Here is a 19,971-nt window from a genome sequence, read left to right as displayed (position 1 = left end):
CGATACGCAACTCATCATAGAATTAGTGGGTTCCCATATTGGGATAGTGAGAAGATTGCAACAGTGTACAGCAAAATTAATGAATGGATGCAGTTAAACTGGATGTGTCTGAATGACACTAAAACCAAACTCATGTTGTTTGGGTCCAGTCGTCTATTAGCTAAGCTAGGGAAGGAGTATGAGACTTTCCAGATAAGTGAAGCCAAAATCCAGGTCTCCAATCAGGTCAAACCCCTGGGCATGATGGTGAACTCCTCTGTGAATTCAGAAGAACAGGTGAACTATCTGTACAAAAATACAGCCTATCACCTGCGCCTAATGAAGGCCATTAGTCCATATCTAAATGAAAGCAACATGGCCACAATTGCAAGGGCCATTGTGTTATCTAGGTTGGAATATGGAAATGCCTCTTACTCACAGGTGCATTTGTTAAGGATCTAGCCAGATTTCAAGTTATAGAAAATTATGCAGTGAGGCTAGTAAAGAATCTTAGAAGAGGGGAGCATATTACCTCGGCCAGAATATTGCTACATTGGCTCAGGGTGGAAGAGAGGATAAAGTTCAAAGCTATGACACTTGTTCATAAGTGCCTCTTTGGGAAAGCCCCCCGCTATCTCAAGACTAGCTTGGCTATATACACCCCGGAGAGACAGTTACGCTCCGAAGGCAAGAGCCTACTCATAATACCTAAATACAAGCTCAAGACAGGTATGGGGGGTAGACCTTTCGTAGTACTAGCTGCTCAGCAGTGGAATAGACTTCCGCTGGTATTCAGACTGGAAGGAAATCATTCAAATTTTAGAAAAATCCTGAAGACTCACCTGTTCAGGTAACGCTGGTTTCTCCCACAGCTACACATAGATATAGGAGGTGCTACAGTTTTGTGTTTGTCTGTTAAAGCGCCCTGATACCTGCAGGCTGCCGGCGCTATATAAGCTGACATACATACAACTATCTGAATAGGATGGCATATTGAGCTGAGCATCCTTCAGATTGACAAACCTCTACTAATTAAAGGGAATGGCAGATCGAAGCTGGAGTACCGTCTTGAATTTCTCCTTTGGGTAGCCATTGCCTTGGCAAGATGTTGAGCATTGTCTGCAGCCCCACATTGTCAAATTGAAGGTCCAAATCTGTGTCCTTTGGCACCTTAGAATAATTTGATTGACTAAATAAATTCCCATCTCTCCGCCACGCCACACAAGTCTATCAGTGCGGTCCTCATGGTGGAGAGCGCTTTCAAGATACCCAGGGTCACGTACGCTGCTTTGTCCAGTTCTTGTTTTTCTGGTTGGCAGAACGAAGCTAGTTCAGCTATATAACTGAAAATATGAAAGTTCCAATTTTGTAGGAAATCACGTCCCTGCCAAAACAAAGGCATATAAACTGAGGAGGTCGAGGAATTTAACAGACAGACATTCTATTCAAGAAAGCCTCTGAAGATGCAGATCAAGAAAAGCAGTCTTCCTTGACAGCAAAACGTCTGTCAGCCATTTTCTTTTCCAGTGAAGAAATAATCAGACAAATTAGCATAATGAAAAGGATTACTGCACACCTTCCTGCCGGGAAAGAATATGTTTCTATATACATGCCATTTTAAGCATTACAAGGAGGTGGGAAACTGGAGCATTTCTGAAAGGCCATAACCAAACAATGGCAATAGTGTGACCATAACCAGAGAAACACTGTTCATCTTTACTTTGCTTACCTCCTACCATATGTCCCTCTTTCTGAAAAATGCGTTCTTCACACCACTGACAGTGAATCAGGGTACGGATTTTATTTGCACTGTCATCGGCCTCAGTAGGTCCTCTCAGAACTCTCACCACAACCAAGATAAAATGGTCCACTGCTACAGACAGTAAAACATCAATGCCTTTGTTGCAGCGAGCAGCAGCTCTGAAAAATAAAATAAAAACACAAACAAGTTAAATACACAAATTTGCTACTCAATCATAGAATTTACCTGAACTAGACAACTATGGCAGAATAGCCTCTATTTACACAACAATTTAGAAAGTGGGGTGCTCTGCACCAACAGAAATCAAAAATCAGCTGTAATCCATTCCACCAAACACTGATTTAATTCTGCACGTAAATCCAAGTCCTTCAATTCATGATTCAATAGGCTTCGGAAAGTCAAATTAATCACTTCAGATCACCCAAGACACAGGCACGTAGAGCAATTTTTAAAACACCAAAGTTTCAAGCTGCCTTCACTCAAACCCTGCAGACCGAAAACACTCCTTTCACTACCAATTCCTCACTCCCACAGGTAAATAATGTTATCACAAATCAGGGTAACCCCCAAACCCATTACTGCCACTAAGAAATGTGATGCCAGAAGATTCCAACCTCAACTGGGTTAGCCCACCCTTTTCATGATCTTTTACAAAAAATGATCTGTTTCGTTAGATCTTTGTTAGATCCGGTTTGATCAACCATTTTTGATGTTAGATCCACTACAGAACAGAAGTTATAAGCAATTCTTAAGTGAGGGGGGGCTAACCCGTAGCTACCCCCCTCAAATCAAACAATTGACCAAAAAGTATGTAATTTGTTCGATCCGGTATGATCAACCATTTTCAATGTTAGATCCGCTACAGAACAGGAGTTATAGGCATTTATTTAGAGGGGGGGGCTAACCCGTAGTAAGCTAGTCACCCGCCCCTCAATCAAAAATAGTACAAAAACAGATGTAATTTGTTAGATCTTCGTTAGATCCGGTATGATCAACCATTTTCAACATTAGATTAGTTACAGAACAGGAGTTATAAGCAATTATTTAGAGGGGGGCTAACCCGTAGTGAGCTTGTTAGAGCCCCCTCAACCAAAAAAATGAACAAAATTCGATGTCATTGGTTTGTATTTTTTTGTATTTTGTGTATTTGTATAGCGCACAAGGCCCGAGGGCAACCGGGCGCATTATTCAGTTACAGTCAGCTTACATAGAAGTATTTACGTTTAGAATTTACAAAATATACAAGTGACATAATCAAAGGTATACAATTTACAGGATAGGGCAGAATGCAATGGCAGAGACATAAAAATAGCCTGTGGTGTCATAGAATATTGTTACAGTCAATAGTCATCCTTAGTCGAGGGTGGATAGCCAAGCTTTGGCATTACATCTGAAGGCAGTGAAGGAAGGTTCAGCTCTGAGTGGGTTGGGTAGTGTGTTCCACAGCTTGGCTGCTAGGATAGGGAAACTGCGACCTCCAGATTTTTGGAGGTTGAACCGTGGGATGACAAGGCAATTAGTGTGCGCGCTTCTGAGAGGTCTTGCAGCTGACTGCGAGGTGAACCTGTTGGAAAGGTAGCTGGGGGCTAGGTTAGCGATACTTTTATGTTTGAGTGCCAAGGCTTTAAGAGAGACTCTTTGGGTAACAGAGCCAGCGAAGGCTCCGTCTGTATTTGGAGATATGTGCAGTTCTAGGAATGTTCAAGACCGCTCTAATAGCGTTGTTTTGGACGATTTCGAAGTTTTCTGATATTGCATCGGTTAGTGCCCAGATAGATGGCATTGCAGTAATCGATTTTGGAGAGGAGAGATTTTCAGATATACATTAGATCCGGTATGATCAGGCATTTTTTTTTGTTAAATCACACACAGGTGCTGAAATATTTGGCTGCAAAGGAGGGGGCCTGGCCCCCCCCTCAACTAAATTTGGGGAAAAAAGTCATTTATTTCAATGCATATTCGTTAGATCAGGTAAGAACAACCATTTTTAATGTTAGATCCGCTACAGAACAGGAGTTATAAGCAATTATTTACAAGCGGGGGGCTAACCCATTGCCAGCCCCCCCTCAATCAAAAAATTGACCAAAATGTATGCCATTTGTCAGATGTTCGTTAGATCCGGTATGATCAACCATTTTCAACGTTAGATCCGCTACAGAATCAGAGTTATACGCAATTACTTAGAGGGGGGCTAACCTGTAGTAAGCTAGTCAACCCCCCCAATCAAAAACAGTACTAAAACATATGTCATTTGTTAGCTCTTCAGTAGATCAGGTATGATCAACCATTTTCAACGTTGGATCTGCTACAGAAGAAGGAGTTACAAGCAATTACTTAACAATTACTTAGAGGGGGGAGGGGGAGGCTAACCTGTAGTGAGTTAGTTAGCCTCCCTCAACCAAAAAATGTACAAAATTTGTTGTCATTGGTTAGATATACGTTAGATCCGGTATGATCAGGCATTTTTTTGTTAGATCACACACAGGTGCCGAAATAGAAATATTGGTCTGCAAAAGTGGGGGGGCTGGCCCCCCTCAACTAAATTTGGCGAAAAAAGTCATTCATTTCAATACATATTCGTTAGATCCGGTAAGATTAACCATTTTTAACATTAGATCCGCTACAGAACAGGAGTTATAAGCAATTATTTACAGGGGGGCTCTAACCCGTAGCCAGCCCTCCCTCAATCAAAAAATTGACCAAAATGTACGTCATTTGTTAGATCTTCGTTAGATCCGGTATGATCAACCATTTTTAACGTTAGATCCGCTACAGAACCGGAGTTATAAGCAATTATTTAGAGAGGGGGGCTAACTCGTAGTAATCTAGTAATTCCCCCTCAATCAAAAATAGTACAAAAATGGTTGACATTTATTTGATCTTCGTTAGATCCGTATGATCAACCATTTTCAATGTTAGATGAATTTCAGAACAGGAGTTATAAGCAATTATTAAGGGGGGGGAGCTAACCCGTAGTAAGCTAGTCAACCTCCAATCTTAAATAGTACTAAAACATATGTCATTTGTTAGATCTTTGTTAGATCTGGTATGATCAACCATTTTCAATGTTAGATGTGCTACAGAACAAGAGTTATAAGCAATTATTTAGAGGGGTGCTAACACATAGCCAGCCCCCCCAATCAAAAGATGGACCAAAATATATGCCATTAGTTACATTTTCATTAAATCTGTTATGACCAATCATTTTCAATATTAACAGGAGATCTAGACATTTATTTAGAAGGGGGGCTAACCCATAGTAAGCTAGTCATTCCCCCTCAATCAAAAATAGTACAAAAACGGTTGACATTTATTTGATCTTCGTTATTAAGGGGGGGAGGGCTAACAGTAGTAAGCTAGTCAACCCCCAATCAAAAATAGTACTAACACATGTCATTTGGGGGGGTGTGGCATGAAGGCTATGTGAAGGGACGTGCTCTCGAGGAGCTCCTAGAGATCCGTCATTGATCCTGCAGATTAAGCTGATTTCAGGAAGAAAAAGCATGCCGTCATCACATATTGGGAAATGAGAAGGTCCGGTGCGTGAGTTGCTCAACCCGCGATGCTGATCGGTGCAAAGCTGGAATAACTGTGGCCGCCGAAAAGTAGCTCCCGAGATCAGGGGACGGACAAAATGGCTGACCGGGAACAAAGGGTCACAAACTGACTGAGCATGCTGCGGCTCTGTATGAAATAAAGCTCCCAGCCCGGGAGCAGTGCATGGACCTGGCTGGCAGGAGCCTGTTGGAACGGACGACAGACATCAGGCTACAACAGGAAGAGGTGCCGGGGAGCGCCCTGCACATCCCAACCCCTACACACGGAGGAGGACTAGAGCGGATCGCCCCGGGTGTTGCAGCGGACGCTGGGCACTGTGGAATGAGGCAGCCGACACAGTGCCCCGCCCCGCACTGAACTTGGACCGCGTGGCGCCTGACGGAGAGGGGGCCCGCGAGGTGTTTGGTCACGGGGGGGCTGGGCGAACCGAGGGGTACAAGCCCCAGCGAGGACCCGGAGCACCGGGTGACAGCATCGGGATCAGGCGGGATCGCCCCCCGGCAAGTGCCTGGAGTTGCGGGCGTTAGGGAGAATTCTCTGTTTAGGCTGAATTTCCTAACCTAGTGAGTCCCACAGCAACGTTTTGCTGGATTTTTGGTGTTTATTTTTTTCTCCTGCCAAGAGTGACACTCTTTTACCCTCACTCTTGGACATGATTTGAGTGTGTTTCTTTGAATCTAGATGTGTTTAATGGGCTATGGGGTCTTTTAATCCATAGTGTTTCATGGGTTTTTGTGATGTGTGTTACACAGCACCCTCCGTGCAGTAACACAGGGGTGTCATAGTGACCCCCCAGTATAGACTCCATACCCTGGGACTGACTACTGTCTCCCAGGGCATGTAAAGTCACCATTGACTTTACTAGTTTTAAATTCTGAACAGAACCAGTACAAACCATCATATTGTGGACGTACTGGCTGGGGCAATTCGATTGCCCCAGGGTCTGTTAGTCGAGGGGGCACGTCTCCGTCCCCCCTGATCGAGTTTTGGCTGGTGGCAATGGATACTACTTTTTATATTCAACCGCGAATATTTTCCTATGGGATTTCCCATTGTTTTAGGCTACTATCTTTATTTAATTATTTAAGGTAGCCTCGAACATACCGCCGGTTTATTTAATATTAATTCTCCGGTTGGTATTTTTTGCCAAAACTTGATTCTAAAATGGCGTTTGTGTTCTCTTCTGTGACTCCAACCCAAGTCGAGCCCTTTGTTCCACTTTTTGGCAGGCTTCTCCACAGAAGCCCTCCAAAGTGGTACCACTATGTCTTGGGTACTTAGGAGGGGTGGAGGGGAATTTAGGCACCCTGGACTGAGTTGCCTAGGCAACTCAAGTCGCACTCCGTCCTGATTGGCCCAAGTTAGCATGTTTGAGTGACAGCTAGGCTGAGTGAATGGGGGTTTGCTGCATAAAAGCAGGGCTTTGAGGACTGGAACTTCAGAAGTCGCCACAGGACCTAAGAATCCGACGAGGGAGAAGCTGAGCCGACCTGCCACGACACCACGACCGGTGGAGCCCTGCTGGACCGTCTCACCACTTTTCCTAACGACACAGGAGATCTCCCGCCGGAGAGTCTTCTTCCTTTTACTGGTGGGGATAACCAGTTTCACTGTCTTTTCGCTTTCCCGACGTATTTCGTGGTCGCCTTGCCCGTGCTAAGCACCCCGGCAACCGGGATACCACGTTTTACCACGACCGCAAGATAAAGGTACCACCTTTTACCGGAAAACTCAGCGGCTGGTTTCTGCCCTGGTAGTGCAACGACCTGCATCTTTCCTCCACGTCGAGATCTTCTCTTCCCCTGGACGACGCCGCAACTTGCAACCACTACCAGGAACAACTGCCACCGCTGGAGGATCCTTCCCACTTAAGGTACCGTGTCCCGCCTGGCTTCCCTTGCAACCGACTATATGGGGTAGATTTAGCCCCCGGCTTTTGAACCTGGGTTAGCCTGGGACACCTTGGCTAAACTTTTCTAAGCCTCTTTAAACTCTTTTCTGAACCCTCTGCAAGACTTTCTAAGCCTAGTGTAACTGTGTGATCCTGGGCGCATTTGTGCTCTGCTCTCTCTAAGAGTGGGCCCAGCCTTTGGACTTTGGCTCACCAGTGACTTTTTGCTCTCTGCCTTGCTAATAGTGTTCCTGAATCGTAGAGTGGTGTAACCCTGCATATTCTGTCTTTTTCCCTCCCTTTTTCACAACCTTAGTAGAGTGCAATCTAGTTAAGCGCTCACCTCTGTATGAAAATAAGTGGTGTCTTACTGTGATTTTCTAATAAGGGAAAAAGGGGTGTATATATCATAATAGTAACTGTGTTTAGAATATTTTACAATAAGAGTGCTGGAGTGTTTCAACTGTGTGTTCCTAAATAAATAATTATATTCTTTGATACCAAAGCTCTGGTCAGTGTTTGTTTGTATTATTGTATCTGAGTGCCTATTGAGTATACTTTGCATACTGCGTAACTCTTCTTGAGGGAAGTCTGACTGCTCAACCACAGCTACCAGGTAAATCTGGGTGGTACAGACTGCTTCCAAGTGGGTTTACTGCTAACACCTGTAGTCTTAAATATTTTGCAGTGGTCCCTAAGGGAACTGCACAGGTTTCTACCTAACAGCGAGCAACGCACCATACGAAAGGTGCAGGGAGGCTGGAAAGATGGGCCCCCCCGGGCGCTGAGGCTCCGCTGAGCGGTGGTAGCGCTCCGGGGGTGGTGCCCAGCAGGGCCCCCCAGCGGTGCACAGCAAATCCACAAAGCGGCACACACAGCCCTGGAGCGAGCTGGTGAGCTCGGGCCCCTGGCACAGAGCGCCAGCTGCAGCACACGAGCAGAGGCATAATAACGCACAGGGAGGTGGACAGGTTGAATTGTGCATCATAGCCTGTGGATGAAGCAGGGTCGCACCAGAGCTGGTGCCATTTATTAGAGCCGAGGCTCCCACGCAACTACCCCAACAAAGTGAACAATACAATAGGCTGCATGAGTGGGACCCACGCTCTGGGCCCTAACACCAGTTGAAAAGAATAACACAGGCAGCCCACCCCGGAACTCTTGCTGAAACCCCGAGCACACGCGGGAAGCAGTTAGTTCTGGCAAGGGCGGTACAGAGCGGCAAAGACAAGACTGAGGGCCAGATTGCAGTGGGGCCCTGCAAGGTCCAGGAGTAGTGGGGTGTGGAATTGACAAAAGCACCCGACCACTGATGACAAGGGAGAACGCGGCGGGTGCCAGCGGAATGATATAGCTTAAGTGCAAACACGTGGGAGGTCACAGCCCATTCTGGCAGCGCAGTGGGCAGAAGGGGTGCACCTTTAACGCAGCTAGAGCGAGTCCCAAACATCAGGAATAGTCCGAAGCCACATGGCCCTTGGGCGAAAGGCAGCTCTTCGGGCCCACACCCAGCTGGCATGACACAATGTCTAACAAAATTGTGAGACCAAAGAGCAAGCAGCCCACGCTGGAGGCCTATGCCAAGACATCTCCAGGGGCAGAAGGGCCAGAAGCAAGGACAAAAATACCACTGTGATGGAGGAGCCTCCGGGCACAATCCAGGAGGTGCTGGCTGCTATTGGGGATCTGAAAGTTGCCTGGGAGACAAGCTAGGCCTGGCCATGAACGAACTGAAAGTGGCACTGGACCTTAAGGTCGGAGCGGTCCAGGAAGATGTTAATTTACTAAGACAAGATGTGAGATCGCTTGAGGAGCGCACTGGATACCTTGAAAAAGAGATGGCCCCAAACACGGCGGAATGGGCCGCCCACAGATCGGAACTCCATGCACTTGTACAGCGAGTGGGCAACCTCGAGAACAGAGCGGAGGAGGCAGAAGGACGCGCTAGATGCAATAAAATCTGCATCGCTGGAGTGCCAGAAGGAACGGAAGGGCCCAAACCCAACGGAATACGTGGAAACCATGTTATTGCAGGAAATAACCGGAGGGACACTGACCCAGGGGTTTGCTGTTGAAAGAGCACACCGGGCTTTAACAAGAAGTCCGCCCCAGGGCCCTTCCCAGGCCAATGATTGCAAAAATCCTGAACTATCGGGAAAGAATACTCAAATTCTTCCGGAAGGGCGGAACGATTGAAAGGGGGACGGCGAATATCACAGCATACCCGGACTATACCTTGCAGGTATACCGAAGCAGAATGAACTTCGGAGCACTGAAAAGAAGACAGAGAGACAGGTCATAGATACATGTTGCTTTACCCGGCCACACTGAAAGTGTTCCACAAAAACAAAACTCTGTTTTTTGAAACGCCAGAAGACGCCATGGATTGGTTGGATGCACAGAGCCTCCCCCAAGAAACGGGTATCCAGAAGGGAGCCGAAGAAGATAAGTAACACACTGCTATGGCGCCTTAGGTGACATAGCGCAAGAAACTGGGACTAGAATATGGTAGTAAATAAGGCCCACTGGGAATGTGCTGCTGGGCTAGTACATGCTTGCAAGATCCGATTGGACTGATTAATCATAATTATATAAGCAGGAGCTCCTAGAAAACAACCCTGGAACCCCCATAGCATTACGCTTAGTTAGTAACTATTAGCTTGGTGACGCCCCGCGGGGTCCTAGTCCTCGGTACCACGAGGAAGGACCAGAAGCGGGTGGGCCTGAGATCCAGGGATGGAGCTGGGCATTTGTTGGGGCTGGGTAGGGAGGGGGAAGGGACAGAGTTGTGTGTAGTGGGGTGGGTTTGGGGAAGGGTGTTTGGGGTGTTTGTAGTTAAAGGAAGTTTGAATTGGGAACAAGCCTATATAGACTGAGACGGAAGTGGGATCTGTACTGCACTGATGGGAGGGGAAGGGGAACTCTAATGGGCCATGGGGGACCTTAAAATAATGTCAGGGGACTTAATAGTTATCTAAAAAGGAACAAGGTTATGTTGTACCTGCGCAGACAAAAGATAGACATCGCACTGTTGCAGGAGACTCACCTGACACGGGAAAAGATGGAAATGGTTGTGAAGAAATGGAAAGGGGTTGTGGTGAGCTCGAAATACTCTGCTTATGCTAGAGGCGTACTGATCTGGGTGGTGCCGCATGTCCCGTTTCAACTGTTGCAGAAGTGGCGGAAGCGGATGGGAGGATGGTCATATTGAGGGGATTGGTGGAGAATAGGGAGATAAGCATTGTAAATACATACGCCACCAATCGGAATACGGCAGCATATTTCAAAACTCTGTGCACTAACCTTAGCATGTGTATGGGAAGTGCGGTGATCTGGGGTGGGGATTTTAATTGTGTATTAAACCCCAGGGAGGATAGATCAGATGGAAATATTGATAGACCCGCCCCAGCGGCTAAAGCACTGCAGACATTACTAGACGACTTTGGTCTGGCAGACGTGTGGCGAACGAGACACCCCCAAGAAAGGCAATACTCGCACTACTCCACCCCACAGCAGTTACATACGAGACTGGACTATGTCTTTGCTACGTCGGAGGTAGTAACAGAGATTAGTCTGGCGGAATATAAAGCGAGGGTCCTCTCGGACCACTCGCCCCTGGTTCTTGGGTGGCAATACTGCCCCCTGAGGGCAAGGATTCCGACATGACGCCTCCGGGGAGAGGCACTTAAGGATCCCGTTTACAGGGAAGATATAAGGGAGGAGATTACAAACTACTTTGAGATGAATACAGGTAGCGTTGACTCGGCGAGCACATTATGGAAAGCCTTCAAGGTGGTGATGCGAGGTGCAGCCATAGCAAAATCAAAGGGCCTGCAAGGTGGGATCCTGGCTGACCTACAAGAAACAGAAAAGGGAACTGGAAAAGGCATTGAAGGGAGGAGGTGAAGACATGGAGTCGATACTTAAACTGCAGCAGAAATGTGCGGAGCAATGGGAAAGATTATGCAACCTCAACTATAAAAAATACATAGAGAGACAGCATGCGGGAGGGGATAAAACAGGAAGGCTGTTGGCATGGTTATTTATACAAGAGCGAAACTCCCAGACCCACGATTAGAACGATAACGAGAGAAGATGGTAGTGTAGCTGACACCCAAGAGGGAGTTAATCAGGAGTTTGCAGATTATTATAGGTTACTATATGGGGATGAGGAGGGAAGTAGTCTTGGGGAGATAACAGATACACTGGAGGATGTAGGACTGCCTATAAGTCTGGAGGAAAGAGAAGAGCTGGACGCACCGATTACTTTGGCAGTGTTAGAAGAAGAGGTGAGGCAGCTGCCTATTAGTAAAACTCCGGGGGCGGTCGGGTTCCCAAGCGAATTTTATTAAGTATATAGGGAGGAAGTGCTCCCCCCAATGTTAGAAATGTTAAATGAAGCGTTTGAGGTGGGACGGCTGCCGTAGTCACTTAGAGAAGCGATCATAATACCGCTTCCCAAACCCAACAAGCCTGGGCATAGCTGTGGCTCTTACAGACCTTTGTCGATGTTGAACCAAGACAGCAAGATATTGACGGCTGTCTTGGCAAACATACTGTGGAGAGTTATTGGCAAACTAATACACCCCGACCAGACGGGCTATGTCCCGAATTGAAATATAACTCATAATCATAGACGACTCCAACGGGTTGTTGAATGGGGGAGTAAGAACGAAGGCGAAATGGCAATTGTGTCCTTGGACACGGTTAAGGCTTTCGATTCGGTCAAGTGGCCATGGCTGCAGGCGGCACTGGCGGGCTATGGAAGGGGGCCTGGATACATAAGGTGGGTGAAGATGCTATATAGTGAACCGCTGGCCAGGGTCAGAACAGGATCGGTGATATCCGAAAGATGGCAACTTAGTAGAGGCACCAGACAGGGGTGCCCATGGTCCCCAATGCTCTATATACTGGCCCTGGATCCCCTAGCAATATACCTTAGACAACAATACGACACTATAGGTATCGAGGTGGGAGGGGAACAACACTTGATCTCCTTATATGCTGATGATTTGCTGCTGCTGTACTTGAGGCACCCGGAGGAAAATCTCCAGTACATCCTGGAAGTGATGGAGGGATATCCGGGACTGTCTGGTGTAGCGGTGAATCCCCAAAAATCGAGTATTTTCACGCTTGGTAGTTATAAGGGAATCCCTGTGGGACGGTTACCAGTGTTACAGATACCATGGGTGGTTAATACATTCCAGTATCTTGGGATAGACGTGTACCACACGGTGGAAGAGGAGCACAGGCACAATACCGAGGTAGCAATTGAGAAAATCGAGAAGTGTATTAAATTCTGGGTGAAGTTGCTCCTAGCAATGATGGGACGAGGGGCAATGTTTAAGATGGTGGTCCTACCTAGGCTCCTGCATTATTTCGGGACTATTCCATACCTGATACCCAAGAAGTTCTTTACTAAACTGAATAGCATGTGTAGGGATTTCCTGTGGCATGGTACCCGGAATAGGGTGGCCCTATGGAAGATGCAGATCTTTTATGAAAAAGGGGGATTAAAACTGCCTAATTATGAGGTCTATTATGTAGCGAGCCAACTGCAATATATTGCCAAATGGCTCTCGGATGAACTGACCCCAGAATCCAGGTTGTTTGGACATGATTGTGCCCCATTTTATTTAAAAGAGATGATCTGGCAGCACAAGACAGAAATGGAAGAGCGCCCTAACATGATGATGCTTGGGTGGAAGATGTGGCGCCGGGCATGCCAGATGATGGAGAACCCATTCCCATGCTCCGCGCAGGTACCACTAGTTGCACTGGCAGGGGGAGATAAGCAGCTGAGGATGATAATTAGGAACCACTGGGAGTCGGCGGGGTTGGTGACGATGGGAGATATCTGGCGAGAGGGGACTATCATAGATTTTGAAGTGCTGGGGGAGGAAATCGGGTTATACAGGGGCCACTATATCACATATCACAGAATGGTGCAGAGAATTAGGAGACCATGGCCCGAAACGGTACTGAGAGAAAAACCAGATGCAATATATGATATAACGGAGGAGGGGCATGAGATCTCTAGACTGTACGAGATGATGACGTCTAAAGTCGGGAAGGAGTTAACACAATTAAGACTAGACTGGGAAGCGGAGGTAGGAGCCTCGATAGAAGACAGGATGTGGGAAAGTGCCCTGGGGTACCACAAGAAGGTGTCAAGACATGCGAGACTAAAACAGATACAACTATATATTACGCACAGAGCATATATGACACCCGAAAGGATATCTAGGTTTGAAAATGCTGGGAGACACACATGTCCCAAATGTGACGAAGAAAAGGCCAGCATGGTACACATGTTTTGGTCATGCCCAGTAATTGAGCGTTTCTGGGGTGAGGTAGCACAGAAACTAGCGGAAAAGGGGGTCACGATCATTATAGATACAGCCTGGGCTTGCTTGCTTGGAGGGTTCCCCAGATTGCAGAAACTTAAGCATGTTAGTAAATTGAAAGATCTAGCATATGTGCTTGCAAAAAGAATTAATGCCATGGGATGGAAGACATATGGCAGGCCACGGGTGGAGGTGTGGTGGAAGGAGTTGCAGAAATAGGTGGAGGCATAAAACATGGTATGGCAAGAGGCGAGCACTGTAGGGGGAGAGGCGGAGGCGGGAACCCTGATGGCCTGGAGATCATTAATAGCGGAATTGTTTGGAACGATACAAGATCTGACAGAATCCACGGAACGTGAGACCCCACCACGCGAGGCAGATACAGTGTGTGGAACAAACAGGCTTGCAAGGGAGGGTGAGATAAGGGGAGCAGTGACCGAAATTAAGTAATGAACAATTGTGCTGTTGATATATGCACTGTGTGTTTGGTTTGTATCGTTTTTTTGTTTGAATAAGGAGGAGTTTAGAGGTAGAAGTCAGGAGAGAGGAGGAGAAATCGGCCCATTCTGATAGGAAAGGGCAGATAGGGCCAGGGGGCCTGTAGATAGTGGCAATGGTCAGAGAAGAAGTAGGAGAGATGGCAAGCTTGCAGACAAGGCTTTCAAAGGAAGAGTAGTGCTTGGTAGGTATGAAGGAAGACAGGACCCACTCAGGGAAGATCAAGGCTACTCCACCGCCAGAACAGTTGGGATGGGGCTTAGAGATGATCTTGTAGCCATCAGGGAGGAGGGAGTCAAAGCAGTGACTGAGCTGGCATTGAACCATGTCTCAGTGAGAGCGAGGACGTTGAGATCAAAGTCTTCAAGGAGAAGGCAGATGTCGGAAGAATATTTGATAGCAGAGAGAGCATTAAGCGTGGCCAAGTGAAGCCGGTCACCACCTTTGAAGTTTTTCCCAGCAGGTGCGGTACAGGGGGTAGTACGCCCATCAGAGGAGCAGAAGGTGGTGTAGGGGAAAGAGAGAAGATAAACGAATAGCAAGAGTGGGAAGGAAGTTGATGAGAGCCGGCAGGCGCCGGCCAAAGAGAAGGAGATTGGGTGTAGGACCCTGAGCCACGATGGTGCCATTGCGATATGATATATGATATGATAAGTCATTTATAACGTGCCTGTACAAATTTGTTTCTAGGTGCAACAAGACAAGAGAGGGTACGGAGGGGGGACAAGACTAACGATGTTACTAGGCCTTGTACCATTCAGATTGTGCAAGTGAGGTAACGCAAAGTGCAGGGGACGGGGATAGGGGAAGTGCCAGGGGGGAGAAGGGGAGAGTGCAATCAGGGCAGCATTGCTCTAAGTAAGTGCAGCCAGGACATCGCGGCTCTAGGTAAGTGCAAGGAGGCTGGGGGCTGTAGAAGTTACAGACTCTAGTGTGCAACAAGCCTGGAGGCAGTGCAGGGGAGACTGGTCAAGAGGAGCCAGGTACCTAGAGAGACTCTGAGGGTAACCAAGCAAACAGTGGTGCAGCAAACAGGTAGATCGGCAGGGGAGGGAGGGAGAGAAAGCAGAGAGAAGGAAGGTTTAATCTACTTCCGTAACATCATCTGTTCTGTCTCAAGTTTGAGAGGGGCAGGGAGGCCATTCCAGAGGGAGGCACCTGTAGAGGAAAGTGATCTGCCCCTTACTCTCTGTCTGGAGAAGTGTCTGACCCTTAGAGTGTTGGTGGCAGCAAAGTGAAGGGCTCGAGAAGGAAGGTATTTAGGAAGAGAGTGTTGAATGTAGTGCAGGCCCCAGCCCCAGAAAGCCTTGTGGACGATGTAGAGTGTCTTGAACATGATCCTTGCAGACACCGTGAGTCAGTGGAGAGATTACAGGGCTGGAGAGATACAGTCCCTGGGCTTAAGGACAAGGATAAGTCTTATAGCCCTGCTCTGGATTAGTTGCAGAGGAAGAGAGTAGAGGAAGGCAGATTGAGAAAGAGGCTGTTACAGTAGTCCAACCTGGAGAGAACCAGGGGTCTGCAGACAATGAGCTTTTGGGGGAAAGTGAGAAAAGGAAGAGTACCTCTGAGCAGGTGCAGCTGGTAGTTGTCCTTCTTGGAAAGGTCAGTGTTGTTAGGAGAGAAGGAGAGAGTCGAGTCAAAGATGACGCCAAGGTTTTGCGCCTCATAGGAAGGGCGAAGGAAGAGGGCCCATGGATGGTGGACAGAGTGAGATAGGGAAAGCGGGAGCAGGTGTCCCAATGAGAAGGATCTCTGTCTTACTGGAATTAAGGCAGAGATCGTTGCAGGTGCACCAATCCTGAATCACGGATTGACAGTCTGGAATGTGCGAGAGAGGAGACTGTAGGGAGCCAAATAGAGAGCTGTGTCTCATCTGCATAACAATGAAAGTTAGAGCAAAAGGTGGAGATGGGCCAGAGGGGCCACGTAGAGATTGAAGAGCCAGGCTGAGAGGTTAGAGGCCTGGGTAACACCACAGGAGGAGAGAGATGTGGTAGAGAGAAAAGACCCAAGTTGGACCTGGGAGGGTCGGTCCAGGAAGAAATAGGTCAGCCACTCCAGGGTCTGATCTGTGATGCCCAAGGTCTCATGAAGTCGGTTGATCAGGATGGTGCGATTGACTGTGTCGAAAGCAGAGGAAAGGTCAAGGAGGAGGAGTACAGAAGGGGTGCTGGTGTCGGGATTGGAGAGCAGATCTTCACAGGTGTTCATGAGAGCAGTTTCTGTGCCTCTGGCCTCTGGTGGTCATGGAGAAGGTCAATAGGTTCAGTGTGGAGAGTAAGCTGGGAGATGGCCAGCTTTTCCAGAAGTTTGCCCAGGAAAGGAGTGATAGAGATTGGGCGATAGTTCTCTGGACAGGTAGGATCGGTTGATGGCTTTTTAAGGAGGGGGTGCACAAGGGAGTGCTTGAGGAGAGAGGGGAAAGCACCAGTGGTGAAAGAGTGATTGTAGAAATAGGCCAAGGCCAGAGCGTGGGTGTCAATGTGGTCCTTGATGGTTCTGGAGGAGCAGATGAGGGCCTGTTTGGATGACACTAATAGATTGGACTTGTCTATAAACATAGTCAGGTGTTATCAGAGAGAAAGAGGAGAAAGGAAGGGGAGAGTGAGAGGCGGCCGGAGTCAGGCCTAGAGTGGAGGAGGGATCGGAAGAGGAGGCCTAGGACAGGATGTCCTGAGTTTTAGTAGTGAAGTCAGAAGCCAGGGCTGTACAGAGGGCTTGGGAGGGAACAGGAGAGGTGGAGACTGCAGAAGGATTAGTCAGCTCTTTGCAGATTTTAAAGAGTTTGTCCATGTTGTTAGAGGCTGCAGAGATGCGGGCTTGGATGTGGACTCTCTTGGACAGGACAGTGTGTCTGTATTGCCTTTGGATCACACGGCAGGCCAGTTTGCCAGAGGATGCACCTGAAGCCGTCCACTTCCTCTCTGCCACCCTGCACTTGCATTTTAGGGTAACGAGGTCGGAGTCAAACGAAGAGTTGTACTCAGAGGTAGGTTTCACACAGATTCTCATGGCAGTGGCAAGGATGTCCAGAGTGTTGGAAATGGCAAGATGCAGATTAAAGAGGGTTGTTTCAGGGTGTGAATCGGCCGCAGGAGTCAGAGGAGCACAGGAGGTGGAGGCAAAGGCATCAACTGACACACGCTTCATGAGCTGAATGACTGAGAAGGTAGGTGACAGTACTGGGGTGGGCTTTGCCAGGGAGACAGAGTGTCAGGTGAGATGAAAGAAGAAAGTGGTCAGTCCAAGAGAGAGGAGTAGTGAGAGGGTTAGAGAGAGGGATGGCTGAGCAAATGAGAACATCTAAGGTGTGTCCAGCAGTGTGTCGGACCAGTGGGTAGGATGGAGAGAGAGAGAGTTGCAGAGATTGCAGAAGACCCCCGTGGAGGGATCTGAAGCATCCAGGTGGATGTTGAAGTTTCCAAAGAGGAGAAGTTGAGAGGGAGAGGCAAGAAGAGAAGTGGAGAGGTCAGCCTACTCAGAGAGGCCAGGCCAGGTGGCCTATAGATGGTGGCCACAGTCAGAGAGGCCAGGAGAGATAAAGAGCCTGCAGACCAGGCATTCAATGGAGGAGTAGGCCTGCGTAGGAGTGACAGAGGCAGGGACCCACTCTGGAACGATTAGAGCGGTTGTTTCTGGGCTCAGAGAGGATCATGTAGCCCTCAGGGAGGTGTAGAGAAGGAGCCAAGTACCCCCATCTCAAGCACAGCTCCCTTTTTGCCTATATGTTGGGAGCCAGAGCGTGAGACACGTGCAGTACCACTGAAAATACCTATACCGCTAAGAATCATGGAAGTAAGGTACCCATTGGGGAAACCATGCATTCACGACAATATGATGGCCATTTGAATGAAATCCCAGAGGAAGTGTGAAAATGAGGAAGAAAAAGATTGGTAATTTCATGTGAAGCAGGATTGACGCACCCAGAAGAGATGCAGAGACGAGAAGAACAAACATTCGATAAGGATCTAAGTAGGAGGTGTTAAAGATGAGCAACATTTTAGGCTCGAGATGAAGATGCTCATGCTACAGAAATACTGAAGAAAATAAAAAGTCATTTTACACGTGTACAAATGCAGTAAACGCAAGCAGACAGTAATCATGAGACTAGCTACGTAGTTAATAAATTTCGGCGATGCGCCAATACCGTATTTGCATAGGAATGTATGGACTATGGATGTTCCACAACACACTTTAGCAAAGCTTGGGCCCAGTGAACAGAAAGGCTTTTTCAGTGTGGCGCAGTTAGAAAATGACTTAATGATGGAGGTGGATTCAAGAAAGGCTTGGCTGGCCCAGCACCAAGAACTCAAGGCCTTGCGCCTGGATGTTCATGCAGTAGCTACAAAATGTGTGAAAACAACAAACTCCTGTTTGAGGTGAGGGAGGAGAACATTAAAGACGTCAAAGGTTCATCATTTAATAGTATTTTAAATACAGCAAAAGCTCTGAAACATGGTCTCCAGTCACGTGGGCAGATGACAATAGAAGTTGTGACGAGCTACACAAAACCAAGAGACTGAGTATGCCTATACTCCCTCTTTATTCTCAGGCCCAGAGGACAGAACCAAGGACATGTTCAAAAGCTAATTGACTGGCAGATGGCAAGAGTGATGATAGATGGCAGGCTAATTAGGTGGGAAGCTATAGTCAAGACCAGCCAACCAGCACCTGGGTGCAAGCCTGCGTGCTGCTAGCATGTGTGGAATAGTACAGAGGGGTGCGAGGGTGCCAACCAACAATAGAGGGCCACGTATCAAAGAACCCTATAGTTTGTATAACCAATAGGACATCGGGTATTTGATGACGTTCATAGTGACTTGCAGGAGAGGAAGGCTTAGTTGCCCATCTGATGTTAGAGACCCATTCACCTTCCCTGACAAGTATGGAACGTATACCTAGATGTTCCCTCTAAACCTATCACTTTCTCAAGTAGGTTTTTATAGTTTGCCACGTAGATTGACATCAGTGATGAAAGTTTTTTTTTTTTTTTTTTAAATATTTTTATTCAAATTTTTTTTTAAAACCAAACATACATTTCAACTGTTTCAATATACAAAACGCATCATGTGTCATTTAGTGTCCATTGGAACTCCCCAACTCACCCTCCCCCCCTTCAACTAGAGCCAAATCTTCCATGTCAGCTGCTGGAGCGTTCTCGGGCAGAGCAGTGTCTAAGAAGACATTTCCCAAGTCTTCTGTTTCGTTGTTACTCTGGCAGGAATTAGCTATGGAGGACACCAATTGCCGCCAGGCCAACAGGGGCCCCACTTCCTCTTCGCCCCCCCCTGGTGACCGCCTCAAACCAGACAACAGATTCAGCTTCCGCCCACTTTAAGAGGTCTGCCCACCACAGTTCCACCCTGGGTCGACGGGCCGCCTTCCAGCACATTGCGATCCTGCGCTTGGCCAGAACATAGGCCAGGTCCTTCATTTTACTTATGTGTTTGGCGTGCCTGGGTCTGGGAAAGAGCCCTAGCATACATGACCAAGCCGATTCTACATCCAGCGCCACTCCCCCGCCAGCCAGCCTCGTTTTGGCCTCGTTCCAGAACTTGCGCACTTCCGGGCAGGCCCAGAACATATGCAGCAGCCCCGCGTCCACCTCCCCACACCTAGGGCATTGCTGCGTGGCTGGGCCCCCGAACCTTGCAATCTTCCCCGGGGTCAGGTAGGCCCTGTGGGTAACATACAGCTGAAGCTGTTGAAATCTAGCATTGCGAGACACCTTTTTATGGCATCTCTGTGCCCATTCCCATTGCCCATCCAGCATAGGTCCTCCCACCTCCTCCTCCCATTCCTGTCTTAGTCGGGGCAACTCCTTCCCCGCCCTCTCTCGTAAGAGTTCATATATTCTCGAGATTTCGTGCCCGCCCTCTGACACATCATACATGGTTTCTAGGGAGGTCTCAGGGTCCTTCGCAAGCACTGTC

The 19,971-nt window shown here is 47.8% G+C and overlaps 1 protein-coding gene across 4 annotated transcripts in view; it reads right to left on the bottom strand.

The window, feature by feature from the left end:
- TRMT1L (tRNA methyltransferase 1 like) overlaps window positions 1-19,971 on the bottom strand; it is a 1,318,548-nt gene that overhangs the window by 391,702 nt on the left and 906,875 nt on the right. For all 4 annotated transcript variants that reach the window (XM_069641040.1, XM_069641039.1, XM_069641041.1 and 1 more), the window contains one exon: window positions 1,709-1,899. In XM_069641040.1, the coding sequence (XP_069497141.1) occupies window positions 1,709-1,899 (191 nt within the window). The remainder of the gene's footprint in view (window positions 1-1,708; window positions 1,900-19,971) is intronic.

Source organism: Ambystoma mexicanum, chromosome 1q (genome assembly GCF_040938575.1).
Source record: "Ambystoma mexicanum isolate Mex_15411 chromosome 1q, UKY_AmexF1_1, whole genome shotgun sequence".
NCBI lineage: Eukaryota > Metazoa > Chordata > Amphibia > Caudata > Ambystomatidae > Ambystoma > Ambystoma mexicanum.
This window is presented reverse-complemented; position numbering and strand designations above follow the sequence as displayed.